Source organism: Rana temporaria, chromosome 1 (assembly GCF_905171775.1).
Source record: "Rana temporaria chromosome 1, aRanTem1.1, whole genome shotgun sequence".
NCBI classification, from domain to species: Eukaryota; Metazoa; Chordata; class Amphibia; order Anura; family Ranidae; genus Rana; species Rana temporaria.
In genome coordinates, this window is record NC_053489.1 from 180,780,176 (window position 1) to 180,801,069 (window position 20,894).

The 20,894-nt window shown below is 44.8% G+C and overlaps 1 protein-coding gene across 1 annotated transcript in view; it reads right to left on the bottom strand.

Annotated features, from left to right (window-relative positions):
* Nucleotides 1-20,360, bottom strand: part of HPD (4-hydroxyphenylpyruvate dioxygenase) — a 47,711-nt gene extending 27,351 nt beyond the window's left edge. Inside the window, exons 1-6 of the mRNA XM_040347016.1 lie at nucleotides 20,279-20,360; nucleotides 20,131-20,157; nucleotides 18,138-18,200; nucleotides 13,278-13,382; nucleotides 13,138-13,180; nucleotides 10,821-10,903 (exon numbers count right to left, since the gene is read on the bottom strand). Of these exons, the coding sequence (XP_040202950.1) occupies nucleotides 10,821-10,903; nucleotides 13,138-13,180; nucleotides 13,278-13,382; nucleotides 18,138-18,200; nucleotides 20,131-20,157; nucleotides 20,279-20,281 (324 nt within the window). The 5' untranslated portion in view covers nucleotides 20,282-20,360. The remainder of the gene's footprint in view (nucleotides 1-10,820; nucleotides 10,904-13,137; nucleotides 13,181-13,277; nucleotides 13,383-18,137; nucleotides 18,201-20,130; nucleotides 20,158-20,278) is intronic.
* Nucleotides 20,361-20,894: the final 534 nt, after the last annotated feature.

Consider the following 20,894-nt stretch of genomic DNA (forward strand, 5'->3'; position numbering starts at 1 on the left):
AGTCACCAGAAGTCAGTGTGAAGACAGCGAATGGGTCTGTGCGCCGCCGTCTAGGTGTCCCGCTATGGGAGGGGGCAGGTTATGGCTCTGAAGTGACAATCCCAGGAGATTCATAAAAAGAAAAAGTTATATTTGTTGAAATGCTGTAGCACTGGTGCTCAGAGTCCGGGGGGGGGGGGGGGAGGGGAATCAGAGCCCCATAAGGTCAGCCACCCCCTGCTCCCTCCGCAGCCGCCGGTTCTCCTCTTGGAGCTTCTCCAGCTCCATCTCCAGTTCATGCTGCTGTGACCTCAGGTGGTTGTTCTCCTCCTCCATGCGGCTTATGCACTCCTCCAGCTCTATGTACTCACGGATCAGCTCCTGCTTGCTCATGTCCTGCAGGCTCTCCACGTGGTCCTTCATCATCAGGAACTGGGTGGTGGTGTAAGGGGCCACCGGTGGGCCCTTGGCGAACATCTCGGCCCGCATCTGGGACGCCCGCTGCGACTCCCTCTCCTCCAGTCGCTTCTTCTCCTCCCAGGTCAGCTTGTTATACGGCTTCCAGGACCTCTTCTTCTTGAAGGGTGGCCGGCGGTGCCTCTTTCTGCCCAGCTCCCTCCAGGGCCCTTCCGGCTCAGGGCTGTCGCCCATGACCAGCTGACAATGGTGTTCCCTGTTGTCCGTAATAACAGATTGTACCATGAGGGCTTCGTAAGGGGTGCCCAATGGTTCTTCCTGACCCAGCTCCTTTGGATCCCAAGCCGAGTCTACACAATGGGCTGCTGCTGGTGGGCGGTACCCAGGTTGAGACCAATTTGACCTGGTGTTGTCATTCATGGGGCAATTCTGCTTGAAGTGACCCAGCTGTTTGCACCGGAAGCAGCGTTGTTCGTTGCCCTCCTGGCGATGATAGCGAGGGCTAGATGTCACCGGTCTGTTAGGAGGTTGGTATCTAGCGGTTGGTGGGTGTGAGGGCACCGTTTGTGGTGGAGGTTGTTCCTGTGGTGTGACCTGGTTCGTCTTGCGAGTATCTGCATATTCATCCGCCAACTTCGCGGCCTCTGGTAGAGTCATGGGCCTGCGATCTCTCACCCAATCTTTGACGTCCGTCTGGATGTGATTGTAAAATTGCTCCAGGAGCATTAGTTGCAAAATGTCCTCTGCGGTGGTGGCCTGGCTGCTGTTAGCCCAGTTAGAGGCCGACCGGGACAATTGGCATGCCCATTCCGCATAAGAGTCTTTCGTGGTTTTGCGTGAGTCCCTGAACTTCTGTCGGTGGGACTCTGGGGTTACTGCATAACGAGCCAGGAGCACTTCTTTAACCCGGGCGTAGCTATGAATATCCTGATCTGGCACGGTCCGGAAAGCATCAGAAGCTTTGCCTGACAGTTTGCCTGACAATATTGCAACCCAGTCTCCTCTAGCTATTCGGTGCAGGTTACATTGTCGCTCAAAATCCGCCAGGAAGTTATCAATCTCACAGTCCTTTTCATCAAAAGCTTTAAAAGCGCTAAACGGAATCTTCCTTGCGTCTGCTGTGCTGTACTCACTGTTTGGAGAATGTGCGGCTGCTTGTTGGACTGCTGCCAGTTTTAACTGTAGTTCTGCGTCCCTTATTTCTTTAGCCTCCTTCGCTAACAGGTCCATCACTTTCAGTACCACATCTGGCGTTGGGTTTGGGCCGAACCACGCTAGCTTCTCTCTCATTAGCTTGTTGGCTGGCGATTCCTCCTCCTGAATCACTGGTGTCTCCATCTCTTGTACTGCTGGCGTTGCTGCAATCCCGTCCTCCTGGTCTAGCTCCATTGATTCTGCCATGATGACCCGCTTGGTTTTGTTGCTAGCAATCCTTCCACGAACTTCCAGTAGTTCTTCCAGTGTCTGCTTGGAATCCGGGTGTGAAGGGGAATAGAAGGGAAAAATCCCACTGCTACCAACCAATTGTGACGGTATCGGTATGATATCCCCGTCAACGTTCCCTTCTTCCCATAACGAAAATCACCCCAATATTCCACGAGGAGGGATATCCCTGGAATCGCCCAGAAAGCCACACATGAGACCAGCTTACTGCTAGAACAACACAGACTTTAATGTTATAACACACACAGCTTATTTGTCATTTCCAAAACTGTTACAATGACAAATCTCCGCCCCCCTCACACTGGGGCTTCCATACAGATGAGTAGGTAGACACGACGGGGCCGATGCTGAAACACATTTTCTTTAGACAATGACATCAATGACGCTGAGCACTAGCTGTACTGAATACATCAACCAGACCGCTCGACCCCGCATATAGAGAGATAATTACCACAATGAAGCAATCAGAATAATTAACACAAGCCACTTAAACCCAGCTCTCCTTCACACAACACAATAGATCAATTAACCTTTAGAAATAGTGAGGGGACATTAGCACATCAATAACCTGGCTAGCAGGGAGCAGTAAACTGAGACATATAGGCAAATGTATCACAAGCAGGGATTATAAATCTCTAGAATATGTCATCAAAAAACACTGGCCCATCCTTTTAAAGGGATAATCGTTTAGCCAGGTTTCTCCCAAAACAACCTAGATTTATTTACTGCAAGGCTCCCATTTTAAGGAATAGACTTTCACCAAATATACTACCCTCCCAAAAAGATCTGCACCTTCCTCGATACAACAGGCTGCAAAAGGTGTAAGGCATGTAGGAAACCAATATAGCCAAGAGGAAGGTGAAAACCTTTAGATCTCCAAGTAAAGGCAAACAGTTTGAAATAGATAAGTTAATTGCTTGCAATTCCACCCAAGTCACTTACTTGTTTTCCTGTCCAGGCTCCAGTATGTGGGACGCACGACCAGAAAGTTGGCGGTCAGAGTAAATGAGCACTTGAATAACATAAAAAGGGTTTTCCTAAACACAGATTGTCCAATCATTTTAGAATCTACCATAACCAGGACCCTAGTTTGGCCTTTTATTGCAGGATTGATAGGATTATGCCACATTGGAGGGGGGGAGTATGAGACAAAAAGTGTCTAGAAATGAAACAGAATGGATTTATAAATTAAACACTTTACATCCTGCTGGTATCAACATAGACATTGATTTGAATTTCAAATTTCAAATTTTTAATTGTTATGAAGTTCCAGTCATGTTCTACTAGTTTTCCATCATTTGCATCATTCCATCCTGATGCATTTGGTGTATTGATTAGCATCAAGGTAGTGCCATTTTTATCCACAAGATGGCACTCCCATTCAATATGTATTTTTTTCTTCTCCTTTCCTCTTTTGGACCATTAGCTGTAAGTACCACTAGAAGGTGTGTAAAGATGAATTCAATATATTTTTATATCTTTTTTATACATTTATATTTTTTAACAAATAATCTTATAAGTAAATAGACAATTAATATTTAGGCAAAGTTTTGACTTCATATTTGGAGATGTTGGAGAGGATTATAGCCAAATGGATATCCAATTTACCATGGCTGTATAAATTGTTGCAGAGGAAGTGACAGACCCGATCACATGACCCCTGGTGATGTCAGACGTGCTGACGAAATGCATCGGGTTATGCAATACGACTGTCATGGATATGTAGTATGTCTGTCAGCTTACCTTCTCTCCATGTGTTCATTAGAGGCATGACTTCCTTATCTGGCTGCCTTTTATCATCTCTCCTCCCTGTATGGCTCCACCCCAGGCCATTCCAGGAACTCTATATTAACAAGTGCACTGCAGGTCTGCTTTGCTGATCAATGTTGTTTGTTAGCTTGTGTTCCTGCTTGTCGTGTGACACATTAATCTCTCTGTGTACCGATTTTGGCTTGTCCCCGACTACTCCTGTTTGCCTGTGACCCTGACCCTTGGCCTGTCCCTTGGTTATCCTCGTCTGCCTGTTGCCCCGACCTCGGCTTACCCTTCACTATCCCTTGTGTCCTGAGTGGCTGCTTCCCCTCTCCCCTACGGAGTGTGACCTGGGGGACTCCGGGGGCTGCGACCTGGGTTCAGTTGCATCGAAGGCCATCCTCATCACTAGAGGCTCTGGTGAACACCAGCTGGAGCTTAGACTCTGGGGAATCTTGGGCTCACGCTTCCTGCCCATCCGCGGCAGTCTGCATTAGGGTTCACTACCTTGCGGTGCACCCCTGACTCCAACGGGGTGCATTTGTCATCTGGCCATAGGTGACCTGACAACGACACATCACTTTCGCCATCGTGTTGGAGCGCAGGTGGAATGCAGTATAGCGTGCCGGCTCCATTTTATGTGTTTTTTTACTGGAATAAATTTTTTACGCATAAATGGCTACAAGTTACGCTATGAGGAGTTCCTCTTTCTTCTTTTACTTATGAATCCCGTCTGGTTACATCGCTGGTAAAAGGTGTCTGCATTGGTGGATATATTGTGATTTACCATTCTGCTTAACTGACACCTGTCATGGGTGTCCGGTCAATCCGGTGAGTAGGATGTTTGCATAAAACTGTTGGAAGTCGGCACTTTCTATCTCCTGTCACTGAATTTATTCCATCACTGTGCACTTAATTGATGAATCGTCTTTATTATTGAAAAATTATATTTGGACACTATTTGATTATATTATCTTTCTTTTGTCTGTTTTATTGTTTATATTACTTTTGAGCGCAGTATGAAATGAATTCACAATTGTGCCTCCCATACATTTGTATGTTGTTTTTTATGTTCAGGCTTGCAAACAATCTACAATATTTTTAAAACTAAACTATGCAGAAATTGTCTAGCACAAAGTAATGAGCTCAACCCCACAAAATATGTATTGAATACATTTTAGTAGCAGTTAAGGAGGAGTATGTCTGTGAGTTGTCATGCCACCTTCTCTAATTGTCTACAATGCATGCATGCACTCTCTGCTCAGATAAGTATTTCACTTTTTCATACTCTGCAATTCCTGAAAATAAATATACACTATCCTTAGTAGATGGGGGTTCAGTCCTAATTTCCTGAGATGGATCATTACTCTGTATCAGCATCCTAAGGCATATAGGGCCAAATCTACAAAGCAGATGCGCCAACTTAACTCGAGATTTCTAATTTTACACCGCGTGTATCTTTGCGCCCGATCCTCAAAACGAGATACGCCTTAAAATCCGGTTTTTCCGTCCTACCTAAAATAATTACACCGGCGCATCCTCGGACGCAAATTATGCTAGTCACGCCGCTGTTTTTGATAGGCAAAGATGCAAATGAGGGAGATAGGGCGATCCACATAATAAAGTGTGTGCGTCGTAGATTACGCCCTGTGCGCACCTGTTAGTTTCCCTGCGCAAAATTACACTTTATAAAAGCAGCCCTAATTTTACACCTGCCGTGTAAAGGTCTGCTGAAGCAACAGCATTGAGGAAGAGCTGAGAACACATATTTGCTGGACTTCAATCTGATCCTAATGGCACTCGCTACTTTAGAGGCGCAAAGAAGGAGGAGGGCACAGAGGAGGAGGAGGAGGGCACAGGAGAGGGTATACCGCCCACGCCGAGATCTCTTTGGCATGCCTGCTTCTGAGGTCTATGGCAACTTCCGTTTTAACCGGGAAGCCATCCTTGAATTAACCCGAATCCTGCAGGATGATCTCACCACCCCAACCCAACGATCCCATGCCCTGCCACCTCTCATCAAAGTAATGGCAACACTGCAGTTTCTTGCCACTGGGTCTTTCCAACGAACATGTGGAGGTCTGGCTGGGATGGCACAATCCTCCATGAGCAGGTGTGTCCATCAAGTAGTCCCTGCAATACTGCGGCGCATGGGCAATCAATTTCAAAAACCCACCCAGGAGGACCAGCGATTGAAAACCATGATGGACTTTTACCACATTGCCCGATTCCCACGGACCATCAGAGCCATTGATTGTACCCATGTGGCACTACAGCCCCCCCATGAGACAGAGCACCTGTTCCGGAATCGGAAGCACTGGCATTCCATAAATGTCCAGGTAATCGTAGATGCCCATGGCCTCATCTGGCACGTCTGTGCGAAATTCCCTGGATCGTGCCATGACAGCTACATATTCCGGCAGACCAACATCTCAAGAGATTTGGAGCTGAACCTGTATGGAGACAGCTGGCTGATTGGTGAGTGACATGGGTGTCAGGTATGTCCCCCCCCATGATGCAGACATCACGAGGGGCACATGCATAACTAATATCCTCCTGTCTTTTCCCTTCCAGGTGACTCTGGATATGCCCTGGGACCACATATGATGACCCCATTCAGGAACCCCCAAACCCCAGGAGAGCAACGCTACAACGAGGCTCACATACGCACCCGGGCAGTTGTGGAGTGCACATTTGGGCTGCTGAAGTCCCGCTTCAGATGCCTGGATAAGTCTGGGGGTACACTGTTATATTCCCCAGACTTTGTGTGCCAGATCATCGGTGCATGTTGTATTCTGCACAACTTTGCCATGAGAAGGGGACTGGAGATTGACATACGTGCTGACCTGACCCCCAACCCAGGCAATCCCCCCCTAACCAACTCTACCCGGTCTGCTGAGGGCACAGCAGCCAGGAGACGCCTCACAGAAGGCATCTTTTCACAGTAAACGCACATGAATAATGTCACAATGAGAATGTTTTTTTTTCACAGTAAACGCACATTAATTATGTCACAATGAGAATGCATGAATGCACACCACTGTGGTCCCTAGCACAGACACATCACATGCACATTGAATTGGATTAGATCCAAGTACCCCCCCCCCTTTGGTACTTGGGAGCAGTAACGCCCCGCCACGGCTCCAATTATGTCACTGTGCATTCATACACCATTCAGGAACCTGGGATCACTTCTCCCTGGTCCTGGGGATCCCTTCTCCACCAAAACTGAGGGTGACACCCTTATTTGATCAGGAATGCCACCCCCCCCCCACATTCACACATCATTCACACACATAAACCAAATCATAAGTACAGTATAATAAACAAAATCATAAAAATAAATAATAAAAAAAAAAAAATCAAAAATACCCCTGCTAATTAATTCCGGCGGCGAGTGCTCCGTCTGGGCTGCCCAAGGGCACGGGCACGGCCACGGCCACGGCCACGGGCACGGCCAACTGGAGGATCTTCACGGGGGGGGGGTGTTAGCAGGGGAGGGAGGATCTTCACGGGGGGGTGTTAGCAGGGGAGGGAGTATCTTCACGGGGGGGTGTTAGCAGGGGAGGGAGTATCTTCACGGGGGGGGGCACGGGAAGAAGGAGCCTCCCCTGGTGTCTGTCCTCCTGCTGGCCTTCCCTCCAAGGCCACTGCTATCCTGTTCAGACAGCCAGTGATGGCAGCCGTATTGGCCTGGCCAGCCCGGGTATTGTCCTGCACAGCCCGGGTATTGTCCTGCACAGCCTGGGTCAGGGCAGTCACCTCCTGGGCCACGCCTGTTGTGGCGGTCTTCAGGTCCCACAAACATGTGATGACCCCCAATGAGTTTGTGGCCACATCACCGAGTGACTCCCTCATTGCACCCAGGCTGTGCTCCATCTTGGTCAGAGTTTTTTTTATCTCACCCAGACTGCGGGTCTGCCGGGCATTGTCCTTCTGCAGACTGGCCGGCAGACGCTCAAACACCCCCCTGGTCTCCTGGGTCGCCATCCTGCCTGCCCCTGAGGCTTGTGGCTCTGGAGGAGGGGAGAGAGTGACCCTTGTGGTTTGCAGCCTGTTGGGGGAGGAGTGGGAGGGGCTACCCCTGATGGTAGCCTGACTGCTGCCAGCCTCTGGGGTAGGCTCTGGGGTAGCCTCAAGGGTATCCTCAAATGTCATTAGATCAGAGGCCAAAATAATTTCCCTGCCAAGCTGCAGATCTTCTTCTTCCACCCCCTCATCCTCCTCCCCCTCATCCTCCTCCCCCTCATCCTCCTCATGAGGGGAGGTTTGGCCACTCCCCTCCCCTGGGGACTCCTCAGCAGCCTCTTGTCCTTGGGGTGGTGCAGCAGCCTGGCCTGATGGGCCAGCAACCTCCTGGTCATCTGTGGAGGACACCAAACAATCACAGGTTTGAGGATCCACACACTTGGCACATCTTCCCTTCCCCCACCCACACATGCTAATCACCAGATAGAAAAAAAAAACGTACCTGGCCTCACAGGAACATCAAACTGATAACCAGGCAGGCCCACCACCTGCTCTGGCTGGAAACACCGGGCCACTGCCCATTCCTCCTCACTCAGACGGATGGGGCATGGTCCCCCTCCTCCAGTGCCCCTCCTATGGGCAGTGAGCTTTGCCACCTTATTGCGGACTACGCTCCTCAGATCATTGATCTTTTTCTGGATGCCAGCGGCGGTCCTCATCTCCCCCCCCCCCCCCCCGCCGCATTTATGTGATCCGTAATTTTTTGATAGATCTTCTTCCTTTGGGCCGGGGAGGTGTTTCGGCTATCAGGCCCATGTAAATATCGCCCATATTGGATGATATACCTGGCAAGGATTTGCTTCTCTACATGTGTAAAATTAAACTTCCTGCGCTTGGGGGCCATCACAGACACCACTCAGCAACAAGAAAACTCACAGGACAAACAAACAAAAATACACACACAACAAACAAACAAAAATACACACACAACAAACAAACAAAAAGCAAAACACACAAGCAGACAGCTACTACAAAGTCAAAAACAAACACCCAAAAAACAAACACAAAATCCAAGCAGAAAAAAAAAAAAAACACTTGGCAGAAACAATCAAACAAAAAATACACTTATCAGAAACAAACAACAACTACAATCTAATACTCCTCCAAAACTTCTCTATCACACACAACTCACCAACAAACACCGACAAACATTCAGAGCAGAAGCAACTTGCTCTAGGAAGGGAACACAGGGAAATACTTTTGCAAGGGAAGTGTGTTTGACTGGGGCTATTTACACACAGGGCGATCCTCAAACTAAGTACTCTTGGCCTTTTACCTATCTCACTGATTGCGCGGAGCAAAGTTCTGCACATGCCCAGTGAGCAGCAGATTCGTGCACGCATGCGCAGTACGGCCGGCCCTTCATTTGCATGGGGTCACGGCTCATTACAATGAATCTGACCATTTTAACATTAAAATGGGTACTAGACAAGGCTGTCCCCTTTTCCCTCTCCACTTTGCTTTTAGCAATTGAACCCCTTGCCTCATTAAATCCAATCCAGATATCAGAGGACTAGAATTAGGTGGTTATCATCACTATGCATGTTTGCAGACGATGTCCTAATATTCTTAACTTCACCTATAACATCAATAGCTACTCTATGGCCTCGTACACACGGCCGAGGAACTCGACGTGCCAAACACATCGAGTTCCTCGGCCAGTTCAGCACTGAAGCCGCCGAGGAGCTCGGCGGGGCGAGAGCTCCCATAGAACAACGAGGAAATAGAGAACATGTTCTCTATTTCCTCGCCGAGCTCCTCGTCGGCTTCCTCGGCCGAAAGTGTACACACGGCCGGGTTTCTCGGCATAATTCAGCCAGAAACTCGGTCGGAAGCTGAATTCTGCCGAGGAAACTGGTCGTGTGTACGGGGCCTTCTAGAGATCCTCTTCAAATTTAAAGAAGTATCGGGCCTTAAGATAAATCCACACAAATCCAAAGCCCTAAATATATCCCTACCACTCGAAACCCAAACCCAATTAGTTAATTCCTTACTATTTACATGGACGACGACATATTTTACATATTTAGGAATTAACCTTACAGCTAATCCTACAGAACTTTATGCAACAAACTATCCACCAATGCTGACACAACTTAATAAACTCCTCACAAGTTGGTCAACCTTACCACTAGCATGGATGAGCATAATTGCAGCAATAAAAATGTCTATCCTCCCGAAAATACTATACCTTTTTAGAGTTCTTCCTGTTGCGATACCATCACATTTCCTACTAATATTACAAAGGAAAACCTTGCAATATATCTAGGGTAAAACGAAACCCAGATTACCTAAACCTACTTTATGTTCTCCCAGGATCCAGGGAGGTTTGGGAGTTTCGGACTTTACCAAATATTACTATGCAGCCCAATTGTCCCAATTACCCAAATACTATGCAACGGCGGAAACCCCACTATGGGTGGCATTGGTATCGGTTGAATGTGACCCTCTCTCTACTGCAAATCTTTTATGGCTCTCTCCTACTCAAAGAAAGATGGTTAAAAACCCCATAACCGAATATTGCCTGTCTATTTGGGACAGATTGAAAATGAGATTTGGCCTACAATCTCGCCATAACCCTCTACTTTCCTTTCTTCATAACCCATCATTCTATCCAGCCTGGTCCTCCCCAGCCTCCTTTTCAGCTTGGTCAAAGAGAGGATTGACTTGTGCACATCATTTTTATACATCCGCCTCCATTACTTCATTTCCAACCTTACAAGAAAAATATGATATTCCTATCTCGGAAACATTTAGGTATCTGCAAATTAAAACCTTTTTTACAGATACTGCACCACCAGACGCGACATCCCCAAATCTCACTACCTTTGAACAAGCCTGTAAAACTGATCCCCATAGGCGTGGACTCATTTATGAGTTATAGAACCAACTACTTTCACACATCACTTCCTCTCCCCTAACCTATACCAACAAATGGGAAAGAGACCTTTATCTTGATTATATATGATTGTTAATGTTAATAGCTAGAATTACATCACTTAATTGTAATGATAACTGAATACTCCTTACATTTGGTTCTAGAGAAATATATAGTTATACTTGCTTGTTTTTATTTTTTGTAATTTATTCTTTTCATTGTATTGTACAAATATGAACTGTACTATTATTATGACTTTTGTTATGCCTTATGAAAACACAATAAAATATTCAAACAGAAAACAAATATACACTATTGTCACCTGAACCAGAAAGTCACAGTCTTCAACTTCAAATGCTACATCTTTCACACCGTCTCCATGCTTTTGCAAATGCTCTCCAAACTCTGTATTAGAAAAAAATAAAATGAAGCTGGTTAATTAGTAAATAGGATCATTTACAACTACTCTATATCACTTATAGAAAACCATTACTTAATGAAAAGAATGCTGATAGCTACAAACATGATGCTGGTGCTGTAGTTAAAGCCTAAGTTTAGTTATATTTAACGTAGTTTTAAAGTATTTTTTTAATTAAATAATAAACAGGTTTATACTTGCCTGCTCTGTGCAATGGTATTGCACAGTGGCTCTGAACTTTCTCTTCTGGGATCCCCTGCCTGCACTCTGGGATCCTCCTTTTCTGTGTCTGCCCCCATAGCAAGCAGCTTGCTATGGGGGCAGATGTGCAGGTTTTCTCCTGAGGTGGGTTGTGTGTGTCCATAGGAACACACAGCATGGCTCAGCTTGGCCCCCGCTCCCTCCTCTCTTGATTTGATTGACAGCAGCAGGTGCCAATGGCTTCCGCTGCTATCAGCAAAGCCTGCTAGACCAGGAAGAGAGGGAGCAAAGAGCTGCAGCGTAACACAATGCTGGATCGATACAGAACTCCGGTGAGTGTTAGGAGGGGGGGGGGGGACAAACAGCGCAAGGTTTTTTATGTTAATGTATTCTCGAAAACCTTTAGTTTTTGGAACCACTTTTTTTGTGAAATGTCCCTTGTGCCTCTGACTGGTCTCTCAGTTAAATATCTTCTGTACCCCTGACCCTCCCCTTACAGCCGTGATCTTTAGTGCTGCGGGGGGTTAGTACAAGTGCTGGACCTGTCATAGTTTGGTACCTTCAAGAGTGCTGACTATGCCTTCCCTTTTCCCCCTTTTTCCATTCAGAGAAGTTGTACTATAGCTTCCATCAATGAAGAGTAATCTATGACTGTTGGAGGTAGACCTTTTATTCATATAATTCATATATCACTTTTCATTGATAGAAGCTATAACGCAGCTTCTATGAATGGAGGAGAAGAGCGGAAGGGGTGGGCATAGTCAGCACTCTTGATGAGCACCGGTCCAGGTCCAGTCCATCATATTAAAGTGGTTTTAAAGTCAAATTATTTTTTTACACTATAAGACAATGGCACCCAGACACACACAGGATCAGCAGACTCTAATGCTAAAATAGTAAAAGATTATGACATTTGGCTTCAGCTTGGTTCTTCACCCATACAAGAGCCCCCTCTAATGCTTTCGCCTGGGGGGAGGGAGAGTTCTTCCCTGTCCTATTTTTTTAGCTCAGTCTACAGATAATTTCTTTCAGTGGATCTGTTTTCTAAAATCTGACCTTTTTCTGGACTATTGTCATTGATTCTGGTAAGAAATGTTTTTTTTTTTTTTTAAATTGCAAGAAAAACAATAAAAAAAAAACTGAAAATATTTGTCCAAGACCTAATCACAGTTCTGATGACCAAGACTTGCTTATTAACATATACTGTGTGGGGCAGATCCACAGAGAGAGTACGCCGGCGTATCTACTGATACGCCGGCGTATCTACTGATACGCCGGCGTACTTTCAAATTTCCCGCGTTGTATCTTTGGTTTGAATCCTCAAACCAAGATACGACGGCATCTGGGTTAGATCCGACAGGCGTACGGCTTCGTACGCCTTCGGATTTAAGATGCAATACTTTGGCGTCCGCTGGGTGGAGTTCTCGTCATTTTCCGCGTCGAGTATGCAAATTAGCTATTTCCGGCGATCCACGAACGTACGCTCGGCCGTCGCATTCTCTTACGTCGTCTCTAGTCGGCTTTTTCAGGCGTATAGTTAAAGCTGCTGTTTTGCGGCGTATAGTTAGACTTGCTATGTTAAGTATGGCCGTCATTCCCGCGTTTAATTTTAATTTTTTTTTTGTTTGCGTAAGTCATGCGTGAATCGCGGGATGGACGTAATTTACGTCCAAGTCTAAACAATGACGTCCTTCACGCAATGCACGGCGGGAAATTTAGGGACGGCGCATGCGCAGTTTTTTCGGCACGGGACGCGCTTCATTTAAATGAAACACGCCCCCTACCTGCCCAACTTGAATTTGTCGCTTGAGATACACTACGCCGCCGTAACTTACGGCGCAAAATCTTTATGGATTAAAACCAAAGCCAGGTAAGGTACGGCGGCGTAGCGTATCTCAGATACGATGCGCCGGGGCAGATGTATGTGGATCTGCCCTTATATCTACAAGTTACCCTATTTTCTTTGAAATCTGCGTATTGTAGACTAAATAGTGTGTAATAATAAAAATAACACATTTACCTTTATTTCCAGGAGTAAGAGGTGAAATAAACACAAATATGATCTATAAAAAAAAACATAAAGGTTCATGAAGTGATTATAACTACATTATCGGTACAGTATGAATAATGCTGGCATGGGCAATGCACTGAGCTGTGTACCTTGTCTTGTTTGGCAACGTGATAAACCAGCTCCCTACTCCCAGTCTCTAGGCCCTTGTAAGCCAGGGACTCAAACCCCATTTTATTGCAATAAAACGAAGCAGCCTGTGGTGAAGACACAAGTAAAGTTATTAAGCACACTGTTCGAGGACCTGTTAAGCAATATTTAAACCTGTGGACATAACTGTGACACATACTTTTACGATAAATGTCAGCTGTGGTCTAAATGTGAAATCATATATTAATTTCCAAATTGTATTTCAATTAATTTCCAGCCTACTATTATTCCAAACAATCTTAAAGTCTGTAAACTTACCTTGTGAAGATCCTCACATATTTACTTGCTTCAATTCTGTGACCTGTATCCCCTATATCACAGAATGCACTGCTGTGTCACAGAGCCTGAGTAGTTTCAGGAGGTGAAATCAGTACAGGAATCACTGCGTACCATGGGACATGTAGTCCTTAGAAATTGAAAGTAAGCAGCAGAGGAGAAGCTGAAAAGCATGCAGGGACTCCAGGAAGTTGTGAAAAGAGATGACCAGCAGACAGGCACAACTCACAACGTCAGAGCTCCCAACTGCTCCCAATTTCGAGTGACTGTCCATGATTTGGAACTGTCCTTCTTTCCTCCTCATGTGTCCCTCATTTTGGTACGATCTATCTAGTTGTATATAAAATGCATTATTTATCTTTCAAATAGTGTTTCCCAGTGCTAAACCTTTCATCCAATTTCTAAATTGCTGCATTTGTACATTTTAAAAGCCAATATAAAGGAATAGTGGTGGTAAAAAAAAAAGGCATTTGTGGGTTAATTCTATTGTGTATAATTCTCCTTTTAAGGTGGCATGGCAGGGGAAGTATCCTATGCCTAGATACTTTTGGTAAAATGTGTACCTCATTCCCATCTCAAAAGTTGGGAGGTATGCAACATGAAAGGAGATTATTTAAGTAAGTTTATATTGGATTGTTAAAAATGATCAAATAAAATAAAAGTGCATGCTGTGACCATTGAACTCCTTTAATACCCTTTCAAAAAGAATATTAATCTGACCTGTATGAGAATGCTGAGAGCCAACCTGCATAGATTACAGTGGTATAATACAGACTATTATAGAATTAACAACTACAATTGTAACATATTGCTACTGTAATAAGTTTGTCTGAATCTACCTATATTCAATAAATTATGTAAACTAAACCGGTTTACAAATGATTCACCAGAACATTGAGCTGAACGAAATACTGTACTGTGCTGAGTTAAATATATATTAGGTATAATCTGAGGTCAATGTTTAGGCTTCATTTACATGGACGTTTTTGGACGTTTTTACAGCCACTTTTCTGAGCGTTTTTTGCAGCTTAAAAACGGCTCTCCATGTTAGTCTATGGCCCCATGCCCACCATGACGTTTTTGAGCTGTAGATGGCTGAGCCGTTTTTAAGCTGCAAAAAAAAAAACAGGACCAGTGCATTCTGAAGCTCCAGCGTTAGAGCTGTAAAAACGGCAGACGTTAAAAAACGCTCAAAAACGCGCAAAAACTCTTAAAATAACAAAAAAATAAATAAAACATGGACAGGCGTTTTTAAGCTGTAAAAACCTCCATGGAAATGAAGCCTAACAGTTCTTTAATAGGGCCTGTGTGGACGGGCTTTTATTCTCTTTAGGTGGGTTTTGCATCTCCATAAAAGTCTATGGAAATGCCAAACCTGTTTAAAGCATGTGAAATGCAGGTTGAATGTATCTAAATGAATTCTGAAATATCTGAAATCAGAAGCATCTCAAACTGATGCCATCAATACAGACTCCAAAATTATCATTAAAATTCACACTTCCTTTGAGTCAAAAGGGGACACGTGTATGTATGAATGTGGGTCAGGGACCTTAGATTGTAAGCCCCTTGAGGGCAGGGTCTGATGTGAATGTACAATAGGTAAAGAGATGCGTAAATTTACTTTGGTATATAAAGTACCTGTAAGAAATATTATTAATACACATCACATAAGACTGAATTAATGTAAAGTGTTGCATATTTGATACACAGTATAAATGTATGTATTTATACTCATTATTTACAGTGCCGGCCGCTCCATAAGGGGAGCAGGAGCACCGCCCCCCCCCCTAATCCATGCACCCGGCATGGATTTCAATGTTGTTGTTTTTTTCTTTTGAAGCACGTGTTTAGAGCCTGAGGCTCTAATTGGCTTCAAAAAAGTGTGGGCTCACCCAGTTGTGTGAAAATAGCAAATGAATGTTTGCTGATACTCCTCCCTGCCAATCAGGAAGCTGGTCCTGGGACCCGTTTAGCCAGGGAGGACCCGAGTGGGTCTCAGGACCCACTTCCTATTCGTCCGGGAGGAGAAGCAACAGCCCGGAGTCATGGCAAGCTGGAGCAGGTGGAGGGGCAGCTTCCAGGAGCCCTACCCTGGGTCACCAGCACCAGCTCCTAAGGTAAGGACATGGATGGCGCCCGACTTGTCTGCATGGGGGGAGCGGCTATTGCGAGCGAGAGGACCAGGGGCAGCTTCCAGGAGCCCGCACCACCTCTGATTCCTGTCTGTCCCCTGTGTGGGGAGGGGTGGGTTTGATGTTGTGGCGACTAGTGTGAGTGAGGAAGCAGGTATGTTTGCCACCCCTCCCAAAATATTGAGCACCACCCGTCACTGATTATTTAGAAGGTAGGTTGTCTGCAAACTTTTTGTTCAGTCTCTGAAGGCTAAAGCTAGACATGAATGATTCAGAAAAAGCACACCTTCCCCCTCACTCTCTATAGCAGCCATATGAAGGTATTCATTCATCAGTATATAGAGACTGTCATAGTACATCCAGTAATACATGTTTAACTGTTTAATAAAAACTTTATATAGTTATCTTTAAGGAGCATCACCACCTAAAACAATTTTTTAATTATGTTGTCAAATCTCCATACTGAGCTCCCATTAAACAAAAAAGATCTACCAGGGGATCAAGTCTTGTTCCACTCCACCCACATTGGAGACATTGGGTAGATCCACAGAGCAAGTACGCCGGCGTATCTACTGATACGCCGCCGTACTTTCAAATTTTCCGCGGCGTATCTTTAGTTTGAATCCTCAAACCAAGATACGACGGCATCTGGGTAAGATCCGACAGGCGTACGGCTTTGTACGCCTTCGGATCTTAGATGCAATACTTCGGCGCCCCCGCTGGGTGGAGTTCGCGTCGTTTTCCACATCGGGTATGCAAATTAGCTATTTCCGTCGATCCACAAACGTACGCGCGGCCGTCGCATTTTCTAACGTCGTCTGTAGTAGGCTTTTTCTGGCGTATAGTTAAAGCTGGTATTTTGCGGCGTATACATAGACTTGCCATGTTAAAGCGGGGGTTCACCCGTACATGACACATTTTCCCCTTAGATGGATGCTCGTTTTGTCTAGGGGAATCGGCTAGTTGTTTTAAAATATGAGCTGTACTTACCGTTTACGAGATGCATCTTCTCCGCCGCTTCCAGGTATGGGCTGCGGGACTGGGCGTTCCTATTTTGATTGACAGTCTTCCGAGAGGCTTCCGACGGTCGCATCCATCGCGTCACGATTTTCTGAAAGAAGCCGAACGTCGGTGCGCAGGCGCAGTATAGAGCCGCACCGACGTTCGGCTTCTTTCGGCTACTAGTGACGCGATGGATGCGACCGTTGGCTGCCTCTCGGAAGACTGTCAATCAAGAAGGAACGCCCGCTCCCGAACACCCATACCCGGAAGCGACGGAGAAGATGCATCTCGAAAATGGTAAGTACGGCTCATATTTTAAAACTAGCCGATTCCCCTAGACAAAACGAGCAGGAATCTAAGGGGATTGTGTGAAAAAATTGTCTTATGGGTGAACTCCCGCTTTAAGTATGGCCGTCGTTCCCGCGTCGAATTTTTAATTTTTAATTTTTTTTGCGTAAGTCGTCCGTGAATCGGGATGGACGTAACTCACGTCTAAGTTAAAAAAAATGACGTCCTAGCGTCGTCATTTAGCGCAATGCACGGCGGGAAATTTCGGAACGACGCATGCGCAGTTCATTCGGCGCGGGTACGCGCTTCATTTAAATGAAACCCGCCCCCAACCCACCCAATTTGAAATACGCGCCAAGAAATACACTACGCCGCCGTAACTTACGGCGCAAACTCACTGAGGATTCGAAAATACGCCAGGTAAGGTACGGCGGCGTAGTGTATCTCTGATACGCTGCGCCGATCTACTTGTATTTGGATCTGGCCCATTCAATTTAGGTGAAGTTGCTCTAAAATTAAAATGCTGTAGAACGTTGGCTATAGCTACTAAGCATGTACAAAAACCTACAGGCTTTCAACTGAGTGGAAATGACCTTCCTTAGTCTTTGTTTGATCTGCAGTTGCCATTGTGCTGCACATGTCGACATTCATGACACCAGACATTTGATGGCTTGACAGTTTGATTCAGAGCACAAGAGGTGTGACAGTTATCATTCATGTCATGCCTTGAATGTAACTGTTTTAAATTGATGGGTTTAGTTCTGCTTTAAACAGTTGTAAAAGTGTAAAAAAACAATGATCACAGAATACAGAGGCCATAACAAAATTAGAATATAATTAATTGTCTAGCAAAGCAGGACACCATAGTCCCTATTTTCACATTGCCACCGTGGCCTTAGGAAACCTATATGACACATACCAGGAGTGTGATCAAAATGTGTTCTTACTGAAGAACCAGATGTGGCAAATGCCATAATTGACAACAGATTGTCAGGGACATCAGACCCTCCCCTCCACTAACCAATCACAGGCTACCAATAAAGTTATGCTGCAAGCATTGCAAAGACGTATTTTATCTTTAGTTACAACACAGAACCGGCTTACCTGTTTTGCATTGCTCACCCACAGTGTTATGGAATGAAATCTGAGAAACCTTCCATGTTCATGCTAGGCACAGATCGAATGGTAGTGTTAGACAAAATAGTTTCAATATTAAGCATCATACAGAAAGAAACAATCAATGCATTATAGTTAGTGTCAGGGGCGGACTGACCATTGAGGCACTCGTGCACTGCCCGAGGGCCCCATGCCACTAGGGGGCCCCTTCAGGGTTGCCAGACTCAATAAAACCAGGGACAGTATTTAAAAATCTGTGTTTTTTTTTACATCTGTCCCTGATATGTACGAAACCGACATGCTTTTGATGTGAAAATCCCAAGATTTTAGCTGCCCCGCCTCTGCACTACCTCCTGGCATGGTGGCCATATGTAAGCCCGGGGGCCCCATAATCTTCTATTGCCCGGGGGCCCCATGAGTTGTCAGTCCACCCCTGGTTAGTGTTTATCTGGCGCTCCATCAATGCGTGATCACCTTTAGAAAACATTGAGAGATTTCCTAGATTCTAAGCTCTATCGTAAGCAGGTGATTCCTCCTGTATTGAATTGTATTGTAACTGTACTGTCTGCCCCATGTTGTAAAGCGCTGCGCAAACTGCTGGCGCTGTATAAATCCCGTATAATAATAATAATTATTTATTTGCAATCAGCAACCAAAATGATGCATTGTGAATGACCCAGGAGGTCAGATGAGTTCCCCTGTTCTTTTATATTCCTGATTCTGAAGTTACTATAACTACTTGCCGACCTGCCGCCGTCATTTTACGGCGGCAGGTTGGCTCCCCTGCGCGAGAGCCCGTAGCTCTACGTCGGCTCTCTCGCAGGATACTAGGGGCGCCCCCCGCTCGCCCCGAGTCCCGCGCGCGTGCCCGGCGGGCGCGATCGCCGGGCACCCGCGATTTCTCGTTACAGAGCGGGGACCGGGAGCTGTGTGTGTAAACACACAGCTCCCGGTCCTGTCAGGGGGGGAAATGCTGATCTTCTGTTCATACAATGTATGAACAGAAGATCAGTGATTTCCCTTAGTGAGGCCACCCCCCCACAGTAAGAACACACCCAGGGAACATACTTAACCCCTTCTCCGCCCCCTAGTGTTAACCCCTTCACTGCCAGTGTCATTTTTATAGTAATCCAATGCATTTTTATAGCACTGATCGCTATAAAAATGCCAATGGTCCCAAAAATGTGTCAAAAGTGTCCGAAGTGTCCGCCATAATGTCGTAGTACCGAAAAAAAAGCGCTGATCGCCGCCATTACTAGTAAAAAAAAATATTAATAAAAATGCCATAAAAATACCCCCTATTTTGTAAACGCTATAACTTTTGCGCAAACCAATCAATAAACGCTTATTGCGATTTTTTTTTACGAAAAATTTGTAGAACAATACGTATCGGCCGACACTGAGGAAAAAAAAAGTTTTTTGATATATTTTTGGGGGATATTTATTACAGCAAAAAGTAAAAAATATTCATTTTTTTCAAAATTGACGCTCTATTTTTGTTTATAGCGCAAAAAATAAAAACCGCAGAGGTGATCAAATACCACCAAAAGGGGGTTAAGTGGTTAAATAGCAGCATAGAAGTATCCAATCATAGTGATCACCTCCCTATTTTATCCTTTATTTTAAATATGAGCAGACTTTAATCGAATCCAAAAAACAAACTGTATTTCATCAGTTGAGAAGTTCAGATCATTTTAAATAATCAGGTGTACAGTAATGATTCAGTAGCCATACCAAAAGTAATGTATTTTAAACTAGACAAACACAAAACGTGTGAGCATGCAAAAACAAATATATTAAATCCCTTTTCTAAATTCAAAACTACACCTAATCCACAAATTGGAAAGAGGAGAGAACAAAATTGATATACAGTGTGTGTATGTGTATATATATATATCTTATTAGTTCTCTATTCTTTCTAATTTGTGATTATTAAATATATATAGTCACTATATCATAAAGCATATTTGTGCCTTTGTACCTTTTCTCCTTTGTCTGTATATGATGTCTACAAAAAAAAAAAGAACAAATTGTATACAGGTCACAATATGTGATGACAAACACTTTCTAATTAATGTAAGAAAGTAAGTGTAGTTAGCAGTGTGTAAGTGTAAAATGTGGTAACTTACCATAGTGAGAAGATTGTGCGCTATCAGTGAAGAGATCTGTTATATGTGGGATGGGATGCTGGACACATGTCATATAGGACTCTAGGCATGGGACATCCCTCCTGTGCTCCTCCTTATTCTGTGTAATTCGAGGAAAGAATATTCCTGCAGAGGATGTCTCAGTTGCATAATGTCATTCAGTTTTGCAGTACAAATAGCATCCCACAAATAAAACACACAATACAAATAGCATAGTCTAAAGTGGAGCATTGAAATGATATCGCCTAGAGATTCTTTGGACCTATTGTATTTGCCATCCTACCTAGAAGTCTTCTATGATATAATCAGTAGCATCTATTTCTTTATTTTTTTTTACTTTTTCCCAACTTTATTCTTTGTTTTCCATTTCCCTTAAAGGCCTCGTTTACACCGATGCAGGTTGCAGTTTGCATATTCCAGGTGCATCTTGCATTTTTCAATACACGTTTTTGATCCATTGAAGTCTATGGGCCAGATTCACAAAGAGATACGATGGTGTATCTACAGATACACCATCGTATCTCTGACTTACACTGGTCCTATCTATGCGTCTGATTCATAGAACCAGATACGCATAGATATGGCTAAGATCCGACAG